This window comes from Aotus nancymaae, unplaced genomic scaffold (assembly GCF_030222135.1).
Source record: "Aotus nancymaae isolate 86718 unplaced genomic scaffold, 86718_ANA_hifiasm-v0.15.2.pri h1tg000059l, whole genome shotgun sequence".
NCBI lineage: Eukaryota > Metazoa > Chordata > Mammalia > Primates > Aotidae > Aotus > Aotus nancymaae.
In genome coordinates this window covers 3,955,607-3,978,822 of record NW_026988473.1, presented here as the reverse complement: position 1 = coordinate 3,978,822, position 23,216 = coordinate 3,955,607, and the positions used below count along the sequence as shown (strand labels likewise).

The window sequence follows — 23,216 nt, the reverse complement described above, 5'->3', positions numbered from 1 at the left end:
AACCCCTGTAGCCAGCAGCAGACACACCCACTCTTTCAACAGCCAGTCTGGTGTCAATCACAGCACCAACAGAAATAATGGTGAACATGGGAAGAGCGTCTCAGCCAGTCACAAGCCGGATAAGGGTGTGTCGGGGCTGGCTGGGCATGGGGTACAGAGAACAGAGATAGTACCACTTTCCCAGTGCACCCCCACTCCCTAAGGTCTCCTGGGCCCCAACCTTGAAACACACATCTCATTAATGAGTCTTTTTATTGTCTTTTTTTTTAATCGAAGGTCCCTTAGTGGTCCTGCTTCCATGAGTAGCAGTGACCAGGGGAAAAGGGAGAGGAACCAGCCGGCACAGGGAGGGGTCATCTCCACAACATTCCATTTATACACAGAACTAAACAGACAAGCACAGAGTCACTATTGCGGTTAGAAGTTGGCAGCATGGGAAGGGGGAGGAACAAGTGGGGATTGGGGATGTTGTTAAAAAAAATACAGGCTCCCCCCACAACTAGGAGGCCTGAGGGAACTTGGTCTGCTTCAACCCAAGAGGAATCAGAAGATCAAAAGCAGTTTGGGAAGGCCAGAACCGTCAGGGATGGAGGGAGGAGGAAAATCCAGGGGGTGGGGGGTCTGTTTGGCAACTGGGGTGAAGGGATTGCCCTCCCCCTGCTGGGATCCCCCCAGCCCCTCCGGTCTGGCAGGAAGGGGGCAGCCTGCAACCCCCAAGGGCAGGTGTGGGGCTGCCAGATGCTCCAGGCAGGGGGCCAGAAGGAGCTCACAAAGGCTTGCCCTCCAGGGAGATGACGGCACTGCCCCCCAGCTTCTCTGCCAGGGTGCAGCGGTCCTTGACCTCCTCGTAGCAGTTTGCTTGCAATTCATGCTTGATCCCTGTAGGGAAGAAGGGGGTGCATCTGTGAGCAGGAAGCACTGGGGTGGGGGCAGTTTCTGTGGTTGGGAATGAGCCAATCAAAGCAGATGGAAGGAACAAGCAGCGGCAAAGACAAGGTGGTGGACCCCCTCTGAGTGCCATTCACCCTACCCTGCAGCCAAGGCCAGAGCAGAAGGGCACTCAGTACCAATGCTGGCCCTTACCCGTCAGCTTCTTCTTGATGGCGTCCTTGGAGCTGGCATAGATCATTTTGCTCTTAAGGGGCGCAGACTCAGGAGCCCTGAACAGAAAGATGCATGAGGCAACTCATGGCAACAGCAAAGCCACAGATGACTTTGAGAAACCCTTGGGCTGGCAGTGCGGAGTCTTTTGTTACAACCCCTACCCCAAACCCACACCTCTGGAGCCAGAGATGAGAAAGGGGGAAGGTGATAGAAAGAAGTGCCAGGATGAAGAAGAGCTCACCAGAAGATAAACACCAGGTCCTCCTTCTTGCTCTCCTTGGTCTCGTAGGTTGCATCATAAAGGGCGTAGCGGCAGTCCTTATCTGGCAGCATCTTGACAAAGGTGGCGTAGGGGTCATCGACAGTTTGGCCCACATCGCCCACCAGGATCTCCTTGCCTTCCTCCAGGATGATGTTTTTCTTGTCCTCACTCAGGCAGAAGAGCACAGCCTTCTTGCGCTTCTTCACCTCCTCTGGCGTTGAAGACTTGCGCACCTTCATGTCATTGAACACCTTGATGACTCCATCAGAGACAGCCACACCAGAGGCCTAGGAGACATGCCACATATCCCTCCTCAAAAAAAGGATTCTGGGGAATTGCCCCTTGATTTCTCAGTTCTCAGTCCGCGCCCGGCACTAGTGCCCTTCCCAAGGCAAGTCACTGGTGTTCCCAACCCAGGTCACTGTCAAAGAACCAGATGGGACACAATCCCAGAACGGCAGCCATGGCTTCTGATCACCTAGTTCAACCACCCCTACCCTTATTTTACAGGAAATGGAAAACTCGTGAAAAGCAGAGCCTTGACCGAGATGTGGACCCAGAATTAAAAGATCCACTGGCTACTCACAGTATTTGCTCTCAGCCTTTAGATAAAAATGGTGACCTCGAACTTCACAGATAGGAGGACCCAAATACCCGAAGCAAGACTCCTCTTCAGAAAGAGCCGAGACCCCACAATGCTAGATGGGACCCAACGACACTGAACAGTTGCAACAAATCCACCAGAACTGCTTAATGCAGTTATTACAGTTATTACACAAACGACGCCTGTTCCCTGCTAGGGTCTTTCCCAACCAAAACAAGAATCACAACCCCCACTAAAGACCCTGCCCGACAACTTCTTTCTTCTGGGAATGGGCCCCAGAAGTCGCTGGTAGAAATTGACATGCCAAACTCAAGTGCCTAGAGGCCTCGAGAGCTCTTTAAACTCCTACTCTGCACCGTGCTTCGCGGTGCCCGAGACAGGAGACGGAGGGACTGACCACGGTAAATCTGCTCCCCCAAACTCCCCGGAACTGCAGAGGAAACCAGCCACGTGACCCAGCCGCTTCCGGAGTGGGCGGGGAAAAGAGATTGGCTAGGCTCGGCCCCCTCCCCAGTAGAGAAACGTGTACCCTAAAGGCAGCAGCACCTCCAGGTCCCTAACCCTGTGGAATCGCCTTAACCAACCAGCGTATCAGACCCATCTGCGGCAGGCAGGAGCCTGGGCAAGCTACACAACCTTCGGTTTTCTCAGCCCTCTGGCCGTATGCAGGGGGCGGGATGGTTTCCGGGCGGTGCCCGCCTGGGTCACTTCCCTAAACTCGGCTCCACCCTCAGGCCCATCCGGGAAGGCCCCGCTCGCCCAGCGCTTCAACATCGGCGGCCGGGCCTGAGAGTGCGCGCACGCGCCGGCGAACAGCGCCGTTCCAGCCCTCGCACGATGCACGGGTGAGAACGCAGCTCGATGGGGTGCGCTCCAAAGCCGGCCACGGTCTCTGCGATGCCCCCTCCAAGCCTTGCGATGCAAGGCCCTAATCGCAGGCACCCATACCCCAACCAGGACTCTGTTGTCCCAGCATCCCCCCCCGCCGCGACAGCGCTCGCCCCTCCCCGGCGCAGGCATCTCTGCCACCTGCTCCCGAGACGGACCCGGCTGCCGAGGGAGGGTGACGCGGAGACAGGAACAGCCTTGGGTGGGGCGCGCGCGCCGAGACCTCTCGCGCGCTTTTCCCTCGCCGCCCCCGGGCAGGGTTTGGACGCCGCGTGCTCCAGTCGAGAGCGCGCCCTTAAGAAACAACGCACGACGCCAGCCGTTCCGCGAGGGGCGCGCCCGCGACCCAGACCCCTCCCCCCCGCGGCCGCTGTCCGTCCGCGCGGGCGCACCAGCGGGTGGGGGAAGGGAGAGGAGCCCGGGGAGCGCGAGAGCGACGTCCAGGCCGGCCCTCCCCGGCGCCCCCAGGCGCGCACGCGCATTCCGGTACCGCCCGCCCCTCCGTGCGAGACCCTCATCCCGCCCCAGGCGCTGGGGGAGGGGGTGCGGACATTGCTCCCCCGTCGCCTCCCGCGCGCAGGCGACCGACCCGCAGCCGCCTCCCTCGGGCGCCGTGGCCTGCCGCTTACCATGTTTCCGGAAGCGAAAAAGAGAGAGCACGGAAAGCCGCAGAAGAAGAGAGCGCTGCAGCTGCTGCCGGGACCCGACTGAACGCGGCCTCTCCCGGCCCCTTCCGTTTAGTAGGAGCCGCACAATGAGGGGCGGGGCGGGCTTCCGGCGCTCCCTCCGCGGGCCGACGGGAAATGGAGTCCGAGGGCCCTGCGCCGCCGCCGCGCTCGCTGGGTAACGGAGTCTTCCCGCCGGCCGGCCCCGCGCCGCAGTGCATGCGGGGAAATGTAGGCCGGGGCCGCAGCGCGCAGCGCGAGCCCATTTGTCCAGCTTAACAGGAACTGCTTTGAGTCCTGCGAGGCGGCGCTCAGTAAAAATGACCCTAAAACGATCCCGGATTAAGCGGCTTTTTATCCCGCAGCAACACGGCTTTCTTAAGACCCATCTGATATTATCTGGATTCCTTGGTCTAAAATTTTTTAGTAAGGTTAGGGTTTTGCTTTTCTGAATTGAAGCAACTATTGATTAGTCTGGAGTCCCGTCCTAAAGCAAAGAAAATCACAAGTATGAAGACATTGTCAGGCCGACAAACACTAGTACTCTGCATGTGCAAAGCCACTCTCGTCTTCTGAAAAAAGGCCACGTGCAACGTCCGTAAAATAAAAGTAGGAGAAAAAGGCACAGGGGAAAGGCTACAGGGAAATCTCTGAGAGCTTTGTTCTTGTTTAAAGATGTTTGGCAAAGTCATGAGGCGATAAAGGGTAAAGACGAGGAATTGTACATTTAATTCAAGGCCTCTTTACGTGCCTTTTATGTGCCAGTGAAAAGGAACAGATATTAAACCAGACTTGAACGCAGCTCTCGAGTTTATAGCCAGGCATATGGCTCTTCTAACACCTGTAAAAACTGAGACAAGTTTTGTGGTGGTATATTCCTTAAAAAAAGAAACGAGCGGGGGACTGCGGGATGATTTCGTTGTCCTAGAACAGTGACCACAGCCTCACGCTCAGGAAGAGAAGACTGGGTCGCAAACAAGTCAGAGTCAAACCCAGAAATGGATCTGGGGGCCTTAATCCCATAAACGGAATTAAGGTTGTAAACGGAGAGCGATGCTTGGAAGTGGGGTACCTTGCAGAGCATGCCGGGGGTTGTAGTCGAGGACGTTCCACAGCACCGCCCCCCACCCCAGGCTCCCAGCACTCCAGGTGAAGACTGCAGCTTGACCCCTGCCTCCCGCGAGCGCCCCTGCCTAAGGACGAGGCTAGCGCCACCTTTTTCGAGTCTTAGAGTTTCCAAGAGCAACGAGGAGGGGCACGGGGCTTCGCAGTTACCCTGGAGACGCGCTCCTGCCCGCCCCTAGCCGCGAGATGCCCTAGATGTCCTTATTAGGACAAGAGACTCGAGGGGGGCGGGGCCAGCCCGACAGCCGGCTTCAGGCTCCTTATAAGGCCGAGGCGGGAGGGAGGCGGGAGCTGGAGCCGGCTGGCGGAGTCCGGAGGGGCGGGCCTGGAGCGCTGGCGCCCACCTCTCTCTTCCTCGCAGGCTCGAGACCTGCGTCTCGCTACTTCCGGCATAACAGCTAGAGGCCGGGTGTTGCTTCAAACCCTGGCGAGTTGCCTGTATCCAACTCAGCTATACGTGTCCTTCAGCATTGTCAGGTTGAAACCTTTTGTAGGGTTTCCATTTGCAACCTCCCCGAGGGTCTCCCACATCCGATTAGCCACAAAAACGACTAAGTGTTCTCCCGTCTACCTGTGTTTGGGCATCTTAACCCGCGGCCTGCTTCCCCCGCCCCCGAACCCAACCACGTGCCCACCTCAGGTCTCCCCAACTGCCTAGGTGCCCAAGCACCTCTTAATTTACAGTTCTCCTTCCACTAGGCCTCTGGCCCCGGACCCCCCAGGTCCTATTTTGGGCCTTCTCGGCACGTCCCCGATTTTCTCCCTACCACACACTCTTTGTCCTGTATCCCGGGGATGAGGGCCACCATTTCCTCCAGGGGTGCTGCAGCTCCTCCTGCCTTACCTTTGTGGCCTCATCCCCGGCGCCCGTTTCTGGGTGTCCCTCCCACCAGTATGTTTGCACCCGTTTGTTTCCCAGCCCCCGCCTCTTCTGGACTCTTCCTCAAGCCCAGTCTCCATCTTCAGCCTCCTCCTCAACTTGAGGCTGAAACTGACAATCTTAGAGACCTTAGAGCGGCCAAGTTCAGGTTGGGCCGTTAAGCACCGCCCAGCCAGTCCTCCCCCGTCACAGGGGGCGCTGTCCGTCTTCCTCTAACCTACACAAAGATGACCCCGCTCTCGAATCTGAGGTGACTGGAAGGAGCAGGTCCAGGTTCCGGGGGCTGGGGTGGGGCGCGTCCCAAAGGCTGGTCCTGGCCGGAGCGGGGACGAGGTGGAATATTGTTAGAGACAGCGCCGCGCACCAACCACTTAGAGCAGCGCAGGGGCGGGAGGGCAAGTTATCTCGTTAGTGCCCCTTGCGTAAGGGGGCCCGTGATCTCAGCGGTCCTGCCCTTAGCTTCCCTCTTCTGCTGCCCCGCCCCGGACCAGGTGTTCGAATCCCGACTCCAGAACTGGCGGCGTCTTAGTCCCGCCGGAGGACCCGCCCTCGGGCTCATGGCGGCGCCAGTCCGCCTGGGTCGGAAGCGCCCGCTGCCTGCCTGTCCCAACCCGCTCTTCGTTCGCTGGCTGACCGAGTGGCGGGACGAGGCGACCCGCAGCGGGCGCCGCACGCGCTTCGTGTTTCAGAAGGTGGGTCCTTGCGCGGCCCGATGGGAACAGCTGCTGGCCAGGTCAGGCCTGCCCTGACCAGGTACCCTACCCCTGCCCTGTCAGGCGCTGCGCTCCCTCCGGCGGTACCCACTGCCTCTGCGCAGCGGGAAGGAAGCTAAGATTCTGCAGCACTTCGGAGACGGGCTCTGCCGGATGCTGGACGAGCGGCTGCAGCGGCACCAAACATCGGGCGGTGAGCGCCTCGGAAAGGGGTCGGTGATCCCCTGCCTCCCCCAGGTGCAGCCTCCGTACTCACCTGGGATCCCTTGGCTTCAAGCTCCCCACTCCTGTCCAAGTTGCTGTTCGGCCTCGGGCTAGTGGCTGGAGCTCCCTGAGCCACCCTCACCGGTCTCATGTACCATCTGAGCAGGTCGCATCCCAGACCCTGGCAGCTGCCGGATTCCATGGAGTGGGGAGTTGACTCTCTTCTGCTCCCGCAGGTGACCATGCTCCAGGCTCACCATCTGGACAGAACAGTCCAGCACCGCAGGGGCGACCTGCAGAAGTCCAGGACTCTTCCATGCCAGTGAGGAAGGGGCAAGGGGAGTAGAAGGCAAAGTGGGAGAGCGGGAGTATGAGGCTTGGGGGATTTGGCAAACCTGAGTCCAAATCTCACTAGCGATGCCTGGCCTTGGGCAAATGACTTATTCTCTTTTCGACTTAGTATTTTTTTTTTTTCTTTTTTTTGAGACGGAGTTTCGCTCTTGTTACCCAGGCTGGAGTGCAATGCCGCAATCTCGGCTCACCGCAACCTCCGTCTCCTGGGTTCAAGCAATTCTCCTGCCTCAGCCTCCCGAGTAGCTGGGACTACAGGCGTGCGCCACCATGCCCAGCTAATTTTTGTATTTTTAGTAGAGACGGGGTTTCACCATGTTGACCAGGATGGTCTCTATCTCTTGACCTCGTGATCCACCCATCTCGGCCTCCCAAAGTGCTGGGATTATAGGCGTGAGCCACCGCGCCCGGCCTCGACTTAGTATTTTAACCTGTGAATGGGAATATTGGTTACAGCCAATGAGAGAATTCCATGATCAAGCTACTTAGGGAGCGAGGCTCAGTTAGTTACAGGGTCATCGTCATTCACTCCTGTCTTGCCCCGAGTCATAGACCTGAAGCCAGGCTGGGCAGACACCCCCACCGGCTGCCCCAAACTGCCTGCTGTCTCATCCCAGATTTGCAGGGGGTCATCGCATCACCTGGCCCATTTTACAGAGAAGGAAACTGAGACTCAACTGTGACTTGCCCAGTGCCACGAAGCCTGTGAAACCTCAGCCCTGCCAGGGACTTACTGGAAGATGACTGGCTGGCTTTCATGTTCAGAGCTCCTCTGTTCCTTTCAGGTTCCTGCCCGGCCCAAAGTGGGAGGCTCTGGCAGCTACTGGCCAGCTCGGCACTCAGGAGCCCGAGTGATACTGCTGCTGCTCTACCAGGAGCACCTGGTGAGCACCAAGCTACACTGGGAGATGGAACCAAGGCAGTGGAGTGGGAGGTTCCCAGAGATGCCTGGCCAGGACAAGACAGGCAAAGATTCTCCCAGCCACCTGAGCAGGATGAGGAGGGGCCCTGGCACTGAGCCTACCCTGTCTCTTCTACCATGGTTTCAGAATCCTAACGGCCACCAGTTCTTAACCAAGGAGGAGCTGCTGAAGAGGTGTGCTCAGAAGGCCCCCAGGGTGAGCACAGGGGTCAGGGAGGACAGGCCCAAGCGGCTCTGGAGCCCACCAAAGACTGCCCTTTCTTGCAATGGGCACATGTGTGGCCCATGGCTGGGGACACAGGGAACATGGACTCGTGGTGGCAACAGGTGCTCTCTGAAGGTCTCTTTTCCGATCCACAGGTAGCCCCTGGGAGTGCTCGACCCTGGCCAGCCCTCCGCTCCCTCCTCCACAGGAACCTGGTCCTCAGGACACACCAGCCAGCCAGGTGGGGCCAACTGCAGGAGATACAGGGGGCAGGGATGGGAGAGCATGCATGACCTTCTTAATGGGGGCTTAGAATCACCCAACAACTCCCAGAGCTGATACTGTTGAGGCTGGGGGACGTGGACCTTCCCTCAGGAGCTCCCACTGTTGGAGTACCTGGAGGGAAGAGTCCAACCCTGCAACAGGGGGAGTGGGAGGGCACCTTTTCAGAGGAGATAGCATTTGACACATTTCAGGATTTGGCAGGTAGAGATGCAGGATAAGTATTCTGAGGAAGAGGAAACAGCATTAGCGAAGACAGGAGAAAGGAAATTGTCTGCGACTGACTTATTGCAGACCTGAGAATGGCACTGAGCAGGTCCAAGGAACTGCTCTAAGAGCCAGGAAGACTGGGAGGAGCAGGAGCCACTGGGGTCATTTGTGCAGGGCGCCAAGGGGGCAGTGAGGCTAGCCCAGCTGGGGGCAGGCAGGAGAGCCTGCCAGGAATGAATGAAAAAGGGAGAGCTATGTTTGTCCCCTCTGCTTCCCAGGTACTCATTGACCCCAGAGGGCCTGGAGCTGGCCCAGAAGTTGGCTGAATCAGAAGGCCTGAGCTTGCTGAATGTGGGCATCAGGCCCGAGGAGCCCCCTGGGGAGGAGATAGCAGTGCCAGGAGCAGCTTCAGCAGAGCTGTGAGGAGGAGGGGGGAAGAGGGGAAAACGGGGAGAAGGGGATGGGAAATGAGGCCAAAAGCCTGCAGCTGAGCTGTGGCTGCCCCTACTGTGGGTGGGTGGTGGGTGTTGGGTGGTGTGGGTACAGGGCAACTGCCCTGGCATGAGGGAATCTGGCCTCACACACCACCCCCACTTAGTGCCAGTGAAGCGGGGGTCCAGCAGCCGCCACTGGAGCTGAGGCCTGGAGAGTACAGGGTACTATTGTGTGTGGACATCGGCGAGACCCGGGGGTGAGTGAGGTGGGGAGAAACAGAGACTATCGGAGGAAGCTGGGGTGTAGGCACCGCCCTGCCCTGCCCTGATCTAGGCTTCCTTCCTTGCCACTCCAGGGCGGGGCACAGGCCAGAGCTGCTCCGAGAGCTACAGCGGCTGCACGTGACCCACACAGTGCGCAAGCTGCATGTTGGGGATTTTGTGTGGGTGGCACAGGAGACCAATCCTAGAGATCCAGGTGAAGGGCCAGGGACAGGCTGGCGCCAGGGGCAGGGCCTGGTGGGTGGGGCATGGCAAGCTAATGGGACCCTTCCTGGCTCCTCAGCAGCAAGCCCTGGGGAGTTGGTGCTGGACCACATTGTGGAGCGCAAGCGGCTGGATGACCTGTGCAGCAGCATCATTGACGGCCGCTTCCGGGAGCAGAAGGTAACTTCGCTGGCTTTGCCAGGCTCTCTGCCTGCTCTGGGACCCCCTTTTCAGGCCAGAGCAATCCAGGAGCACTTCTGGCAGCCTCCTTGAGGCAGAGCCCTTTGGACTCCCGCCATACCCACCCTGTGGCTGTTCCAGGATTAGACCCCCACAGGGCCATCCAGGCGCACAGTAGGAAGGCAGGGTACCTGCATTCTTGGGCTGAGCTCAGGAGCAGATGAAAGATCCCTTGGGTACCCAGTTCCTCCGTTTTGGATAAACAAGGCTCAAATCTCCAGGACTGGAAATACAGACGCTGTACCTTGGTACTTGCTGCTGGGCGGACCCCATAGTTACAGAGGCCATGTATAGGCCCAGGGCAGGCTTGAAGGATGGGCAGCATTCAGAGATGGAGGAAGGGCTTTCTAGGCAAGAGTGTCAGTATAGCAAAGCCACAGAGGCCCTTCTGAGGCAGGGGGAGAGGCTAGGGAGCGTGCAGAGGCTAACTGCTGGGACCAGGGTCACAGCACCATTTTGAGTGTGACATGATGGATGCCCAGGCACATGGGCATCCAGCCGGACCCTCCCTGCCTACTCTGTCCACTTCCCCAGTTCCGGCTGAAGCGCTGCGGCCTGGAGCGCCGGGTATACCTGGTGGAAGAGCATGGCTCAGTCCACAACCTCAGCCTTCCTGAGAGCACGCTGCTGCAGGCTGTCACCAACACTCAGGTGAGCTGGGAGGGCAGAGCCAGGCAGGCAGGGGCCCCTGTGGTCTGTGGTTCGTGGTCTGGGCCAGGAGCCACCTTCCCTCTCTTGGGTCTTCTTTCCCAGGTCATTGATGGCTTTTTTGTGAAGCGCACAGCAGACATTAAGGAGTCAGCCGCCTACCTGGCCCTCTTGACACGGGGCTTGCAGAGACTCTACCAGGTGAGCAGGGCCCACAAGGAATTCGCCTTGCCTGTGCATCCCCAAGAGAAGCAAGGTGGGTGAGATCCCCATTTCTCAGGCTGACCCCCTGAGGCCGAGTACTGGGCAGGAGCTGGCTGGAGTTGTCCCTTCGAGCTCCAGCCTGGCCTCAGTTCCTTCTTCCCTCAGGGCCACACCCTACGCAGCCGCCCCTGGGGAACCCCTGGGAACCCTGAATCAGGGGCCATGCCCTCTCCAAACCCTCTCTGCTCACTCCTCACCTTCAGTGACTTCAACGCAGGAGCCATCAAGAACAAGGTACTGCCTCTTCCCTGCTTCCCTGACAGGGCCCGGCCCAGATCACCCCTGATCCAGCCCTTCCCCAAACCCAGGCCCAGTCGGTGCGAGAAGTGTTTGCCCGGCAGCTGATGCAGGTGCGCGGAGTGAGTGGGGAGAAGGCAGCAGCCCTGGTAGATCGATACAGCACCCCTGCCAGGTAGGCCCCCGAGGGTCCTTAGGCGTCCTCAGCCCCTGCCCTCCATGCATGGAATTCACCTTAATCCATGCCTTGTGTGGGCTGTGCAGACCCAGAGATGGACAGATCTGGCTGAAGTCCAGGGTGCTCGTGGAGGTCAAATGGGGAGGAAGCCAGCAGGCCCACACAGCGTCGCAGGCAGTGGAGGCCACAGGAGGGAGGGAGACATCCCACCTGGTGGAGCAGAGGCTTCCTGGTGAAGGGGGCTGAGCCATTAAGGGGAGTAGGGTAACAGTTTGGAGCCCTTGCTGGTTTTGCATCAGAGTTCCCACAGGGAAGGAGGATAGACAGGCTGGTGTGGGGCCTTGTGTGGCGGGCTCAGGAAGTAGGGCAGTGGCCCGAATCCTCTATCCCATGCTGACCCCTCTGCCTGGCTCCTCATGGTACTGGCCTGGTGTGGGCCACTGTCAGCCTCAGAAACTCAAACCCCTGCCCCCCAGCCTCCTGGCCGCCTATGATGCTTGTGCAACCCCCAGGGAACAAGAGACACTACTGAGCACCATTAAGTGTGGGCGTCTGCAGAGGTGAGGACAAGAGGCACAACCTGGAGGGAGTCGGGGGGCCGGGGCTGCCCTAGGCCCAGGGCGTGACCCTCACTGCCTCTCTTCCTGCAGGAATCTGGGGCCTGCTCTGAGCAGGACTTTGTCCCAGCTCTACTGCAGCTACAGCCCCCTGACCTGAGCTTATGCCACGAAGCAGCCCCCAGCTCCCATCTGTCCCCCAACCCAGGCTAATCAGCCTTTCAGCCAGCATCGTTTGGGGTAAAATTAGAATCTAAGTGTTTGTAGCCATATGTATTATATAGGAGATGCCTGGCCCTGGGGGCCTTGTGAAATATGCAGGACCCAGAGATACCATCTGGTCCAGTGGTTTTTAACCAAGCTGCTTAGGGCCTGGGATTCCCTTGTCAGGGAGATGGAGTCAGTGGGGCATTGCAGCTTTGGATCGACTTTATATCATCAGTTGCTCCTTATCAAATAAAGCTTCCTTAGAAGTGCAGAGGGAAAATAAAATAAATGAAACTTACTGGGAAAATAAAAATAATAAAAATAAAACTTCCTAAAAGAAAAGCTCAAAAACCACTAACAGTCCAGTTGCCTCATTTTATAGAAAACCAGGCCCAGGGAACCACTAGGACTTATCAAAATGTACAGCTTGAGACAGAGTTAGGACTGGAACCCAGGGCCTCCTGACGCTATCCAGAGTGGAGTTTCTTAGGACCCCTGCAAAGCAGCCAAGTCCAGATCTCTGGGCCAGGGCCTGGAGTCTGCCCTCCTCGTTACCTCCTCTGCTCTCAGGGTGACTGAAGCCTGTGGTATGGAGCTCCCAGCTCCTGTCAATGGGGCCCCCTGGGCCTGAGCACACAGAGACCCCCACTTAGGTGGACTTGGCTTGCCCCCCACAGGTCCCAGCCTGCCCCAGCCTGAGGCTTGCTGCAGTGTGACCCTCCCACCTCAGCCACCAGGACTCCTTCTTTCTCCCTTTATTGCCTTTCTCATTCTGCCCCTCACAACAGGCTCCTCAGCTAGGGGAGCTGCGGGAGGGTGGCTCCCTCCTGCTCCTCAGAAGGTGTAGGCCCCCACGAAGACGGTGAGTCTCAGTACAGAGCTGGCCCGGTAGCTCATGAGGGAGTTCATGGTGACCATCTCCAGGTCCAACACATACTCCCGGGGGCCTGTCACCGGCCGGGCGAGGACCAGCATGGCGCTGACGTTGTTGATTTGCTGCAGGGCAGTGGGTGGGGGGACATATTTATTGTGTCAGCCTGTGTGCTAGGCCTCTGCCCCAGTGTCACCTCCCTGCCCCATGGCGGTGAGGTGGAGAGACAGCCCTGGCCAGGCTGTGACCCCAGGCTCTCGTCCGGGCTCTCATCTGGCTCCTTGACACCCTTGACATCTCTGCTCCCGTCTCCACTCCCTGACTTAGAAATCTCCCACTGGGGCTCTTCCCACCCTTTCCAGCTCAGTCTGTCTAACCCAGGCTAACTGATGATTCAAGGCCACATGTTGCTCTTGGGAGTGGTGGGACCTTTGGTGACCCAAAGTGAGCAGACTCCCTTCAGAGCGTTCAATTTCTTTTTTTTCTTTTTCTTTTTTTTTTTTTGAGATGAAGTCTCCCTCTTGTCCCCCAGGCTGGAGTGCAATGGTGCGATCTCAGCTCACTGCAACCTCCGCCTCCCGGGTTCCAGCGATTCTCCTGCCTCAGCCTCCCAAGTAGCTGGGATTACAGGCACATGCCACCATGCCCGGCTAATTTTTGTATTTTTAGTAGAGGTGGGGTTTCACCTTGTTGGCCAGGCTGGTCTCAAACTTCTGACCTCAGGTGATCCACCCACCTCGGCCTCCCAAAGTGCTGGGATAACAGGCTTGAGCCACTGTGCCCAGAGCATTAATGGCCCAGAGCATTCAATTTCAAAAAGAAAGAAGCGCTGGTACCAGACAAACTCCTGCTGAGACCCAAGCAAGCCGCTGCCACTCACTGTGACCCACTCCTGGCCCCTCCCACCTTAACAGCTCCACCAGCAAGGAGTGGACTTTCTGACCCCGGGCCCCTGCACACACCGTTCCCTTGGTTTGTGGGTGAAGAAATTGAGATCAGATATGGGAAACCAGTACTGGGATTCAAACCCTGGGGTCCGAGTGCTTCGTTAGAATTGCATTTAACAATCTCTCCGTACCACGTGAATTTAGAATACCCTGTCTTCCTTCAGAAACCCCAACTCCCAGGGGCGGGCTTTGAGAGGAGAGGCGGGGCATAGCCTGGCCCAGTACCCCCTTAAGGCTTCCTGGAGTGCATGTCAGTTGAGGGTTGCAGAAGCCTTACCCTAATGTAGAAGTCCCCCTGCGAATTCCCGGCACGGATCTGAAAGGCATTGTAGGCACCAGGGTAGACGGAAGTCGCCTGGATCTGGAACACGTCGGCAGGCACGCTCCGCTCTGAGGTGATGGTCATGTAGCGGTGCACGATGGACGAAGGTTGCTCTCGACACAGAGGGTTGGAGGCTGGGCAGAGGCAGCGGCTAGAGACCCCGAGGTGGGGGACACAAATGAGGTCCCTGCCTGTCCCCCCCCAACCACCACCACCAATTTCACCTACCCTACAAAGGGAAGGAATCCCAAAAGGATCCTCCCACCCCTGTGACTGGTTGTCATGGAGGACTACAATTCCCATCAGCCCTCAAGGGCACTCACTGGCCCAAATAGATGCCAGTCAGCCCCAAAGCCCCCTGGGAGACATAGTTTCTGTGGGAGCCAAGCATTGAAATGACTCACTTGTCAGAGACCTGGACATAGGGCTCCACGCAGCGGTTGGTGTCCACGCAGCGGTAGCCCCCATGGAAGTTGACACAGGTTTGGGCCTCAGAGCACTGGTGTGCACCTGACTCACACTCGTCAATGTCTGTGCCAGGGGAGAGGGGCTGGAATCCAGGGCGTCAGGCTGCCAGCTCCTGACACCATCCTGCCCATCCCACCTGGGTAACCTGTACCTTGGCAGAGGCGTGTGGCCAGCAGCTGGTAGCCCTGTGGGCAGTGGCAGGAGAAGCGGCCTGGCTCATTGACGCAGCGGTACTGGCAGAGGTAGCTGGAGTAGCTACACTCATCAATATCTGAGGAAGCATGGGGATGGGGACCCCAGGTCAAGGGCAGTCCTCACCATTCAGTCCCACAGACACTTCCTAAGAGGGCCCAGCCCCATGTTAGGCTGAATGCAGAAAGACAGGGGGATGAGACAAGTCCTGCAAGGCTCAGCAGGAAGATGGAGGGTTCAGAGAAAGCTCTGCCTGGGCTGCCCCAGCTCACAGACCTCTCTCTGCCCAGGACTGGAAGAAAGCACTAAATAAAAGCACTGGGAATCTAGAGGCTTGGGTGTGAATCCTACCAGCTGATTTGGGGGAATCTCACTTTCCCAATCAGTAAAATGGGTGGATTAGACTAGATGAGTCTTGTGGGCCAGGCTTGTACTGTAACCTGCCCAAGTCCTGCAGCCCACAATCAGCCCGAGCACCCAGTGATCACCTCCAGCCAACTGTGAGCTGCACGGGCAGACCATATCCCTTCTCTTGTTCCCCTCATGCTGCCACGTAGAAATGAGGCCTCATTCCGCAGCAAAGCATAACGTAGGAGGTACATGCCAGTTCACGGGGTGAGAGAAGTCTGGGATGGAGCCCTGGCCCCATCTCATCCTGGGTGTATGAACTTTGCCAGGTCATTAACTTCTCTTAGCTGAATAGTGAAAGTCACCATTTACCCAGGATTTTGTGCTTATTTTTATGTAATCCTCTCAACAAATGTGGAGGGAGATATTAATGTCCTCATTTTGTAGAGGAAGGAAAAAACCATACCTCCTAGGATTCTTGAGAGGAAGGAGGCCAAGTATGTCAGGGAATACACCGAGAGGGGAGGGTCTCATTAAGTGGCAGTTCATTCACTTTCAAGCACTGCAGCTTGAGACTTGCTGGAGCCCCTCTATCACACTGTCTCATCTAACCCTCAAGACACCCCATTTTATAGAAGAAGAACAGGCTCAGAGAAGAGTGACTTGTCCTACTGCAAAATTCAAATGCAGGTGAGCCTGACATGTGGGAAGAGTGGTGCCCACATCCTTTCTCCCCAGTAGGCTTCAGTAGGGACCTCACTGCCTCTCCCTGTGCCTTCCCCACCAGCCTGGGAGTGCTCCACAGCCGGCAGGGTGGAGTACCCAGGAGGCAGCTGGATGCACAGTGGCTCGACTCGGAGGCCTCAGATGGAGACTGTGTGGCAGGAGGCACAGCATAGGTAGGGCCTGGGGACCCACAGAGGAGCACACAGCAGGGGTACAGCCCTCACCGCTGCAGGAGAAGCCGTCCCGGTGCAGCTCATAGCCCTGGTGGCAGCGACACAGGAAGGTCCCGTAGGAGTTGAAGCAGCGCTGCTCACATGGGGCCCCCATGTCACACTCGTTCACATCTGGGGGTGCCAGGAGAAACAGGTGTGAAAGCCGAGGAGCGGCCCAGAGCCCCCACTCTACCTGGGCTGGTCAGGAAGGGGGCACCCCCATCTCACACCTCCCTGCGCAGGACCCAGGAGCCTGGCCCGGCCCCACCTCACCCACACAGGAGCGGTTGTTAGGCCCCAGCTGGAAGCCCGGCTCGCACTGGCAGCGGAAGGAGCCAGGCAGGTTCACACAGCGGTGCTGGCAGTAGCGGTAGCGGCACTCGTCTATGTCTGGGATAGAGGCAGAAAGAGGGCAGAGAGCAGGTGGGCCCAAGCCAGCCGGGACTCAAGGCTTCACCACCCATGATCCTGCCTGTGGCCGGGGAGCTGAATTGGGCAGGGTCAGCCAGGACACCTCCCAAACACACCCCCATACAATCCTCTGTGTCTGATGACAGGAGGGTAGAGGTGACAGGGGTGGGGGTGAAGCCTGGGTTGAATGGGGGTCAGGTGCTAGGGCAAGGGCCAGACCAGGGGCACAGAGCCGGGACTAGAGAAGCCGCTCCCTGGACTCACCCACACACTCGGGCCCGATCTTGCGGTAACCATCAGGGCAGGTGCACTGATAGGAGCCAGGCAAGTTATGGCAGTCCTGGCTGGGGCGACAGTCGTGCAGGGCCTGCGCACACTCATCCACATCTGTGAGAGACACCACTCAGCCCCTGCCTGGGATCCTGCACACCACCCAGTGTGACAGATAAATCCCACACTTGGATTCAGTCCTCTCAGCAGCACACGTAAGAGTTCAGTACCCGTGAGCCAACAGCAAAGGCACCCCTAACCTCCAACACCGCATGTTGGGGGTTGCATAGGGGTAAGGTCCTGTCCACACACCCCCAGCAAGACCGATTCCTGCACCCTCCTTCCTCCAAGGCCTGAGGCTCCCAGGGGACAGACACAGGAAGGCAGAGTTCCTGCAGTGTCTCTACAGCAACTGAGAGGAGAGGCCCGGAGCTGGCTGGAACAGTGGCACATGAGCTGGGGGCACCTGTGGCAGGTCCCAAACAACCTGAGTGTCTGGATGAGGGTGTGGACATCACTAGTGGCCCTTTTGAGCCGGGAAGGAACATGAGGTCTGAGTTTAAGAAGCTTCATGAGAGGACTGGAAGCCAGGCGCCAGAGCAGGCCCCACTCACCCACACAGCTCTCCTGATCGTCAGGCCCATAGCCTGGTGGGCAGGGGTTGGGGTGTTGAGCGGGAGGCACTGGTGGCGGGGGTCCCTCGCCGTGTAGGTCATTGATGACGGCAGCGGAGCGGGGCAGGCACAAGTAGCCCCCGTAGTGGTTGATGCACTTCATTTCCCCCTTGCAGGCCTCAGGGATGGTCAGACACTCGTTGACATCTGCAGAGAGGGGCCTGCTGGGCACAGCCCGTCTCCTGGGCTGGCCCTGGAGGGAGTGGAGGCAGGAGCCCAGCTTGGCCTTCTCTGAGATGTTGAGATGCGTGGCCCCAGCAAAGCCTTCCCACTCTACTCAGCAAGCTGAGGCTGCCTGCCCAGGACCCCTCCCCAGGGTCGGCCAGGGCTGGAGTGGGGCGGCAGTTCCCACTGTTGCCCTCATTTTTGGCCTGCAAGTGGGTCTCTATCCCTCCCCACAGCCCTGGCCCTAGCTCAGCCCAAGAGGGGGACCTCCTTACCCACCCCTGGGGACACTGCCCTCCCAGGTTGTGATGAGAAAAGAGCTGGGACAGGAGAGTAGTTCAGAGAAGGCGTACAGGATCCAGCTCCTCTGAGGGATGGGGCAAGGTTTCCTGGGTTTCTGGGAGAGGGCGAGGCCACCCCTAGCTGAACTGGCCTCCAGAGAACCAGAGCTGGCCTCAGTGCAGCAGAGCTGGGCACAGGACCCGCTGCAGCTCTTGGAGGTGGGGCTGTCCCTTGGAAAGCAGCTATCAATCCCTTTCCCCGTTCCTGGGGGTGTTTGGTCCCCCAGGCACACACACCCCGGCAGTGCTGGCTGTCTGGGTCCCACTCATAGCCATCTGTGCATTCCTGGAAGGGAATCAGAAGTGGCCAGTGGTCACCCCAGATCTCCAACTGGCCAGCCAAGACTAGGGCCTGAGCCTGGCCACCCTCCACCCGCTCCAACAATGGCCCCCAGCCCTCCACCAGCCACGGAGGGAGACTCTTCCCCGACAGTAGACACCCCGGGGTCCCGGTCTCTTCCTCCCTGCCTATCCCGTCCCAGGCCACTGGCCTCCACTGTCCCCACCGTGTAGCTGTCGGGCTCTTCGGAATCCTGAGGAGACGCTGGCCCGGAGAGCAGCAGCAGCAGCGCCCAGAGCAGTAGAGACCCCGGGAGGCAGGAGGCGCAGGGGAGCATCCTGGGGCTGCGAGGTGGTGGACACGGGTCAGGGGCCTCTGCCGCGGCACCCCCACTCCCTATACCGGGAGCCCGAGCCCAGCCCCCGCCGTGGCCCGCTCAGGACCGTGGTTGGGCCCCGGGGCCTCCAAGGGCTGGGGGCCGACTCCTCTCGCAGCCCCAGGTCCCCGGCCCGGGTCTCAGGCCCACTCACCCCAGCCACCCCACCCCCGCCCTGTGCCCCTGCGGAGAAGGCCGAGGAACGCTGGTTTCTGGACGCTACGCTGCCGCGGACTCGGCCGAAACTCCGGCCCGCGCCCTCCCCCACAGACGGCCACGGCCACTCACTTGGGCCCGCGACGCCCCCGCGGCCCAAGGCTCTGGCGGCTCGGTTGGCTCCGGCAATGCCTGCGGGCAGACGGACGGGCGGACGGCACAGCTCCCTGGACGCGCGGCCCCAGGAAGCGCCCCCCGCCCGCCCGCCTGCCGCGGCGCGGCCCACCCCGGCGCCTCCGCCCGCCCTTCGGCGGATTCCTGAGCCCGCGCCAGGGGGAGGGACCCCGACCCCCAGCTTCTCCGCCCCCGGCCAGCCACAGGCCCCCACCCGGTCCCCCGCGGCGCCGCCCGGAGCCTCCTCCCAGAGCCAGTCCAGGGTCCCCCAGCGCTCGACCTTGATGCCAGGACCCCAGACTCACCCGGGGTCCCCCAGACGCTCACCAAAAATGTCATCCTGCGCACCTAGATCCTACCTAATCTGCACCCCCAGAATTCCATCCTGTGCACCCACACCGTAATGTTGGAGCCCTCAGATTCACATTCTGCGCCTCCTGAGATCGCCCTTGGTACCCAGAGCCCACCTAACCAGTCCTCTAGACAGACCCTCAATCTACTCCCTGCAGAATTTTATTCTCTGCCCCAGACCGTCATTCTAAAATATCTTAAAACTTCATCCAGCGTCCGCAGACCCTTGCCCAGGAACGAGAGGCTCCCAGGAGAGAAACTGTCCTTCTCGCTCCCTCCTGCCCTCCATCCCGGGGACCATCTTCACTCCGGTGGTCCGTTCACTGCGCACTGCCTTCCCCACACCCTCCACCCACAAAGCTACAAGTTTTGGGGCGGGGGCGCCAGTTCCCTTTTGGCACAAAATGAATGGAAGCCCCTGAGAAGGAGGGCAGGGCTGATGTCGGACGTGCAGGATGCCAAGGTCGGGTGTCCACGCACCTCCCCAACCTCCTCCCACCCGCGTCCCCCGCCCGGTTTCCGCCTCCGCCCCAAGTGGGGGCGTGTCCCAGGGGCGGAGTCTGGGCGGGGCTGGCTCCCAGGAAGGGGCGTGGTCACTGTTTGCCCACGTCTCTGGGCGGGGCCAGGCAGGAAGGCACTGCGTGTCCGGGGGATCCCCCGCCTGGGTACTTGCTCCTCCTTTGCCCTTCCCATCCACGCTAATCCCCGCAGTTGCCCTCAACGTGATCCCGGGAAGGGAACCTGCCCAGGAGGGAACTTGCTGGTGGGTGCCGAGGTGAGCGCCTGGGGTTCAGGTGAACTGCGCAGTGCCCCCTCCTCGCCACTCTGCCACCATCATCCTTCCCAGCCGCTGGGCCCAGGGGGTTAAATAATAGCTCTTTAAGGGACCGGGCGCAGTGGCTCACGCCTGTAATCCCAGCACTTTGGGAGGCCGAGACAGGTGGATCACTTGAGGTCAAGAGTTCGAGACCAGTCTGAACAACATGGTGAAACCCGGTCTCTACTAAAAATACAAAAATTAGCCAGGGGTCGTGGCGCCTGTAGTCGCAACTACTCAGGAGCCAGGAGAATCGCTTGAACCCGGGAGATGGAGGTTGCGGTGAGCCCAGATCACACCACTGCACTCCAGCCTGGGTGACAGTGTGAGACTCCAGCTTTAAAAATAATAAGGCAGGGCAAAGTGTCTCACGACTGTAATTCCAGCACTTTGGGAGGCCGAGGGTGGCGAATCACCTGATGTCGGGAGTTTGAGACCAGCCCATGGAGAAATCCTGTCTCTACTAAAAATACAAAATTAGCCAGGTGTGGTGGCGCGCTCCTGTAATCCCAGCTACTCAGTAGGCTGGGGCAGGAGAATCACTTGAACCTGGGAGGCGGAGGTTGCAGTGAGCCAAGATTGCTCCACTGCACTCTAGCCTGGGCAACAAGAGCAAAACTCCGTCTCAAAATACTATTACTACTACTACTAATATTAATAGCTCTTTAAAATGAGAAAGACAGACAATAACAAATGTTAACAAACATATGGAGAAATGGAGCTCTCATGCACCGTTGGTGGGAAAGTAAGATAGTGCAGTGGCTTTGGAAAAGGGTCTGGCAGTTCCTCAAAATGTTATCACATGACCCGGCAATCTCATTCCTCAGTATACATACCTAGGATAATTAAACAGATATGTACAGCCGGGCGCGGTGGTTCACGCCTGTAATCCCAGCACTTTGGGAGGCTGAGGCAGGCGGATCACCTGAGGTCGGGAGTTCGAGAGCAGCCTGACCAACATGGTGAAACCCTGTCTCTTAAAAAAAAAAAAAAGGTATGTACACACACACAAATCTGTACATGTTTATAGCAGCACTGTATATAAGAGCCAAATGCAGAAACAATCCAAAGTCTGTCAACTGAAGAATAACAAGATGCAGGACATCCAAAGAGTGGAACATTATTCAGCCATAAAAAGGAATGGAGTACAGACGCATGCCGCAATATAGGTGAATTCTTGAAAATATTATGTGAAGTGAAAGAAGCCAGATACAAAAAGCCACACATTCCATTTATATGAAATAACCAGAATAGGCAAACCCAGAAAGACAGAAAGTGGATTAATGGTTGCCAGAGGAAGGTGGGAAATGGGGAGTGACTGCTAATGGTTCTGAGATTTCTTTTGAGATAATGAAAATGTTCTAAAATTAGATAGTAGTGATGGTCACACAACTGTGCAAATATACTAAAACTCACTGAATTGTATACTTCCAAAAGGTGAATTTTATAGTATGTAAATAATACCACAAGAGGCCGGGCACCGTGGCTCACGCCCGTAATCCCAGCACTTTAGGAGGCCAAGGTGGGTAGATCACCTGAGGTCAGGAATTTGAGATCAGCCTGCCCAACATGGCGAAAACCCATATCTACTAAAAACACAAAAATGAGCTGGGTGTGGTGGTGAACGCCTGTAGTCTCAGCTACTCAGGAGTCTGAGGCAGGAGAATCAGTTGAACCTGAGAGGTGGAGGTTGCAGTAAGCAGAGATTGTGGCCCTACACTCCAGCCTGGATGACAGAGCAAGTCCCTGTCTCAAAAAAAAAACAAACAAAAAAACCCACAAGGCAGGAAAGGAGTGCTGCTACCACCCCATTTCACAGGCAAGGAGGCTGAGAGACTTGTCCCAGGTGCAGCCAGAGTAGTAAGGATGGACCTGCACTCAAGTCAAGTCTCACAGGCTTCGTGACCCTCTGGGCTCTTTGCCCCGTATTAGAGCGTTAAGAACCCACCCTGCGAACACCTACTCTGTGCTAGCCACAGTGGTGCGTGCTCCACCGAGTATCATTCCACTCAAGCCTCAGCCTGAGAATTGTCATTGCCAATTAGAGATGAAGAGCTGAGGCCCAGGGGGGATGACGTAATGCACAGCTACCACACACCTGGACCCGAAACTCCATCTTTGCACCATCCGGCCCGAGTCAGCTGCCTCCTCAGGATTCCTCCCCTAGCCTCTGCAACCCCGGTGACATTCCGTACCCATGGCCCAGCCCTTACTGAGTGCCAGCCGGGATCTGCAGGGTAGGCAGGTGAATGAACAAATGAGTGAGCAGGTGGACGAAGTTCACTGATTCACTCAACAAACGTTTACTGAGTGGCCACTGTGAACCAGGTGCTGTGCTAGGCACCAGGGACACAGCACTGACCCAAACCAAACCCAAACCTCCTGGCTTCGGGGAGCTCTCGATCACGGGAAGGAAGGAAAGGATCAAGGAGGAAGGCTGCTGAGTCCCACACCTACAGTCCTTTCTCCCCTTGGCCTCCCACCATCCTCTTCCACCACAAGAGGCCCACACTGGGACCTCCGTCTCTGAGGGCTGACATGGAGCCTTAACCATCAGCCACACACAGGACAAGACTGACTGGGGCCCATAACTGGGCTCTGGAACCACAGGGCCAGGAACCACTCTGTGGATGGTCTGTCCACAGCCTTTCAATAAAGGCAGCACCACGTTTTTCAAATAGAGAGGCCCCTTGGCTTATTCTGCGGGCAGGGTGACAAAGTGGAGCCTTATGACTCTAGGAGGAATCCTAATAAATAAACGAGGTAGTGAGCACATGAGTGAATAAATCCCAGGATCAAAGTTGTCCTCTGTCTCCCACCCCATGGAATCCTAGAAAGCCAGCTTCTCACACCCTTCTCTTGGTCACCAGTTCTCAGCTTGGAGGCCTATAGGGGAGGTCCCTAGCCCAAGGACCCACTTAGAACAAAGGCAGCAGGAATGAGTGTCAATGCCGCTGCCCAGCCCTTGACCTCAAGTCAGGTTTTGACCTCCCTCTGTCTGTGATGCTTACCCTGTTATCTTTCTGGCTCCTCAGCCCCCTCATCCGCATCCCTAGACCATGCGAGGGATGAGGAACGGGAGGCACTAGCTGCCACTTGCTGCTCCTGAACTCTGCAATTTCCTGGGTTTTTTTGTTTTGTTTTTATTTTTGTTTTTGTTTTTAAGATGGAGTTTTGCTCTTGTCGTCCAGGCTGGAGTGCAGTGGGGCAATCTCGGCTCACTGCAACCTCAGCCTCCTGGGTTCAAGTGATTCTCCTGCCTCAGCCTCCCGAGTAACTGGGATTACAGGGACCTGCCACCATGCCCAGCTGATTTTTTTTTTTTTTTTTTGTATTTTTAATAGAGATGGGGAGTTCACCATGTTGGCCAGGCTGGTCTTGAACTTCTGAACTCTGGTGATCCACCTGCCTCGGCCTCCCGAAATGCTGGGATTACAGACGTGACCCAC

General features: G+C 57.9%; 3 protein-coding genes across 6 annotated transcripts; 1 reads left to right on the top strand and 2 right to left on the bottom strand.

Annotated features, from left to right (window-relative positions):
- Window positions 1-233: 233 nt before the first annotated feature.
- Window positions 234-6,704, bottom strand: CFL1 (cofilin 1). Of its 2 annotated transcripts, none has more exons than XM_064364730.1 (4): window positions 6,498-6,704; window positions 1,346-1,653; window positions 1,084-1,160; window positions 234-879 (listed from the first exon to the last, which is right to left on the bottom strand). In XM_064364730.1, the coding sequence occupies exons 1-4, from the start codon at window positions 6,687-6,689 to the stop codon at window positions 767-769; spliced, it is 690 nt and encodes a 229-aa protein (XP_064220800.1). In that variant the 5' UTR covers window positions 6,690-6,704; the 3' UTR covers window positions 234-766. The 2 variants fall into 2 exon arrangements, with proteins under 2 accessions (XP_064220800.1, XP_012318375.1); XM_012462952.3 differs by lacking the exon at window positions 6,498-6,704 and adding an exon at window positions 3,488-3,594.
- Window positions 5,777-12,020, top strand: MUS81 (MUS81 structure-specific endonuclease subunit). Of its 3 annotated transcripts, none has more exons than XM_012462948.3 (16): window positions 5,777-6,220; window positions 6,305-6,434; window positions 6,682-6,767; window positions 7,582-7,680; window positions 7,846-7,914; window positions 8,079-8,164; window positions 8,694-8,834; window positions 9,014-9,106; window positions 9,206-9,327; window positions 9,418-9,515; window positions 10,110-10,226; window positions 10,329-10,424; window positions 10,593-10,721; window positions 10,796-10,899; window positions 11,379-11,462; window positions 11,553-12,020. In XM_012462948.3, exons 1-16 carry the CDS (start codon window positions 6,086-6,088, stop codon window positions 11,617-11,619), a joined length of 1,656 nt encoding a protein of 551 aa, XP_012318371.1. In that variant the 5' UTR covers window positions 5,777-6,085; the 3' UTR covers window positions 11,620-12,020. The 3 variants fall into 3 exon arrangements, with proteins under 3 accessions (XP_012318371.1, XP_012318370.1, XP_021528735.1); XM_012462947.3 differs by having other exon boundaries at window positions 9,415-9,515; XM_021673060.2 differs by lacking the exon at window positions 5,777-6,220 and having other exon boundaries at window positions 6,357-6,434; window positions 6,612-6,767; window positions 7,582-7,914; window positions 9,415-9,515.
- On the bottom strand, window positions 11,173-19,437 carry EFEMP2 (EGF containing fibulin extracellular matrix protein 2). Its single transcript, XM_064364729.1, has 12 exons — window positions 18,905-19,437; window positions 18,558-18,617; window positions 18,120-18,237; window positions 17,851-17,899; window positions 17,048-17,254; window positions 16,428-16,550; window positions 16,026-16,142; window positions 15,765-15,884; window positions 14,426-14,545; window positions 14,211-14,337; window positions 13,762-13,957; window positions 11,173-12,662 (listed from the first exon to the last, which is right to left on the bottom strand). The coding sequence occupies exons 3-12, from the start codon at window positions 18,228-18,230 to the stop codon at window positions 12,501-12,503; spliced, it is 1,332 nt and encodes a 443-aa protein (XP_064220799.1). The 5' UTR covers window positions 18,231-18,237; window positions 18,558-18,617; window positions 18,905-19,437; the 3' UTR covers window positions 11,173-12,500.
- Between the last annotated feature and the right edge of the window lie 3,779 nt (window positions 19,438-23,216).

Bases quoted from the DNA above. Each gene is read 5' to 3' on its own strand.
- CFL1 (XM_064364730.1), bottom strand. From the start codon at position 6,689: ATGGTCACCTGCGGGAGCAGAAGAGAGTCAACTCCCCACTCCATGGAA. The intron at 1,654-6,497 runs GTGAGTACGGAG...CATGTCTCCTAG, and splicing joins TTGAAGCCAAGGGATCCCAG to GCCTCTGGTGTGGCTGTCTC. The intron at 880-1,083 runs GTAAGGGCCAGC...TCTTCCCTACAG, and splicing joins CATCAAGAAGAAGCTGACGG to GGATCAAGCATGAATTGCAA.
- EFEMP2 (XM_064364729.1), bottom strand. From the start codon at position 18,230: ATGCTCCCCTGCGCCTCCTGCCTCCCGGGGTCTCTACTGCTCTGGGCG. The intron at 13,958-14,210 runs GTGAGTCATTTC...CGGGGTCTCTAG, and splicing joins TATGTCCAGGTCTCTGACAA to CCGCTGCCTCTGCCCAGCCT. The intron at 12,663-13,761 runs GTAAGGCTTCTG...ACTGCCCTGCAG, and splicing joins AGGGGGACTTCTACATTAGG to CAAATCAACAACGTCAGCGC.
- MUS81 (XM_012462947.3), top strand. From the start codon at position 6,086: ATGGCGGCGCCAGTCCGCCTGGGTCGGAAGCGCCCGCTGCCTGCCTGT. The intron at 9,107-9,205 runs GTGAGTGAGGTG...TTGCCACTCCAG, and splicing joins GACATCGGCGAGACCCGGGG to GGCGGGGCACAGGCCAGAGC. The intron at 9,328-9,414 runs GTGAAGGGCCAG...CTGGCTCCTCAG, and splicing joins GACCAATCCTAGAGATCCAG to CAGCAAGCCCTGGGGAGTTG.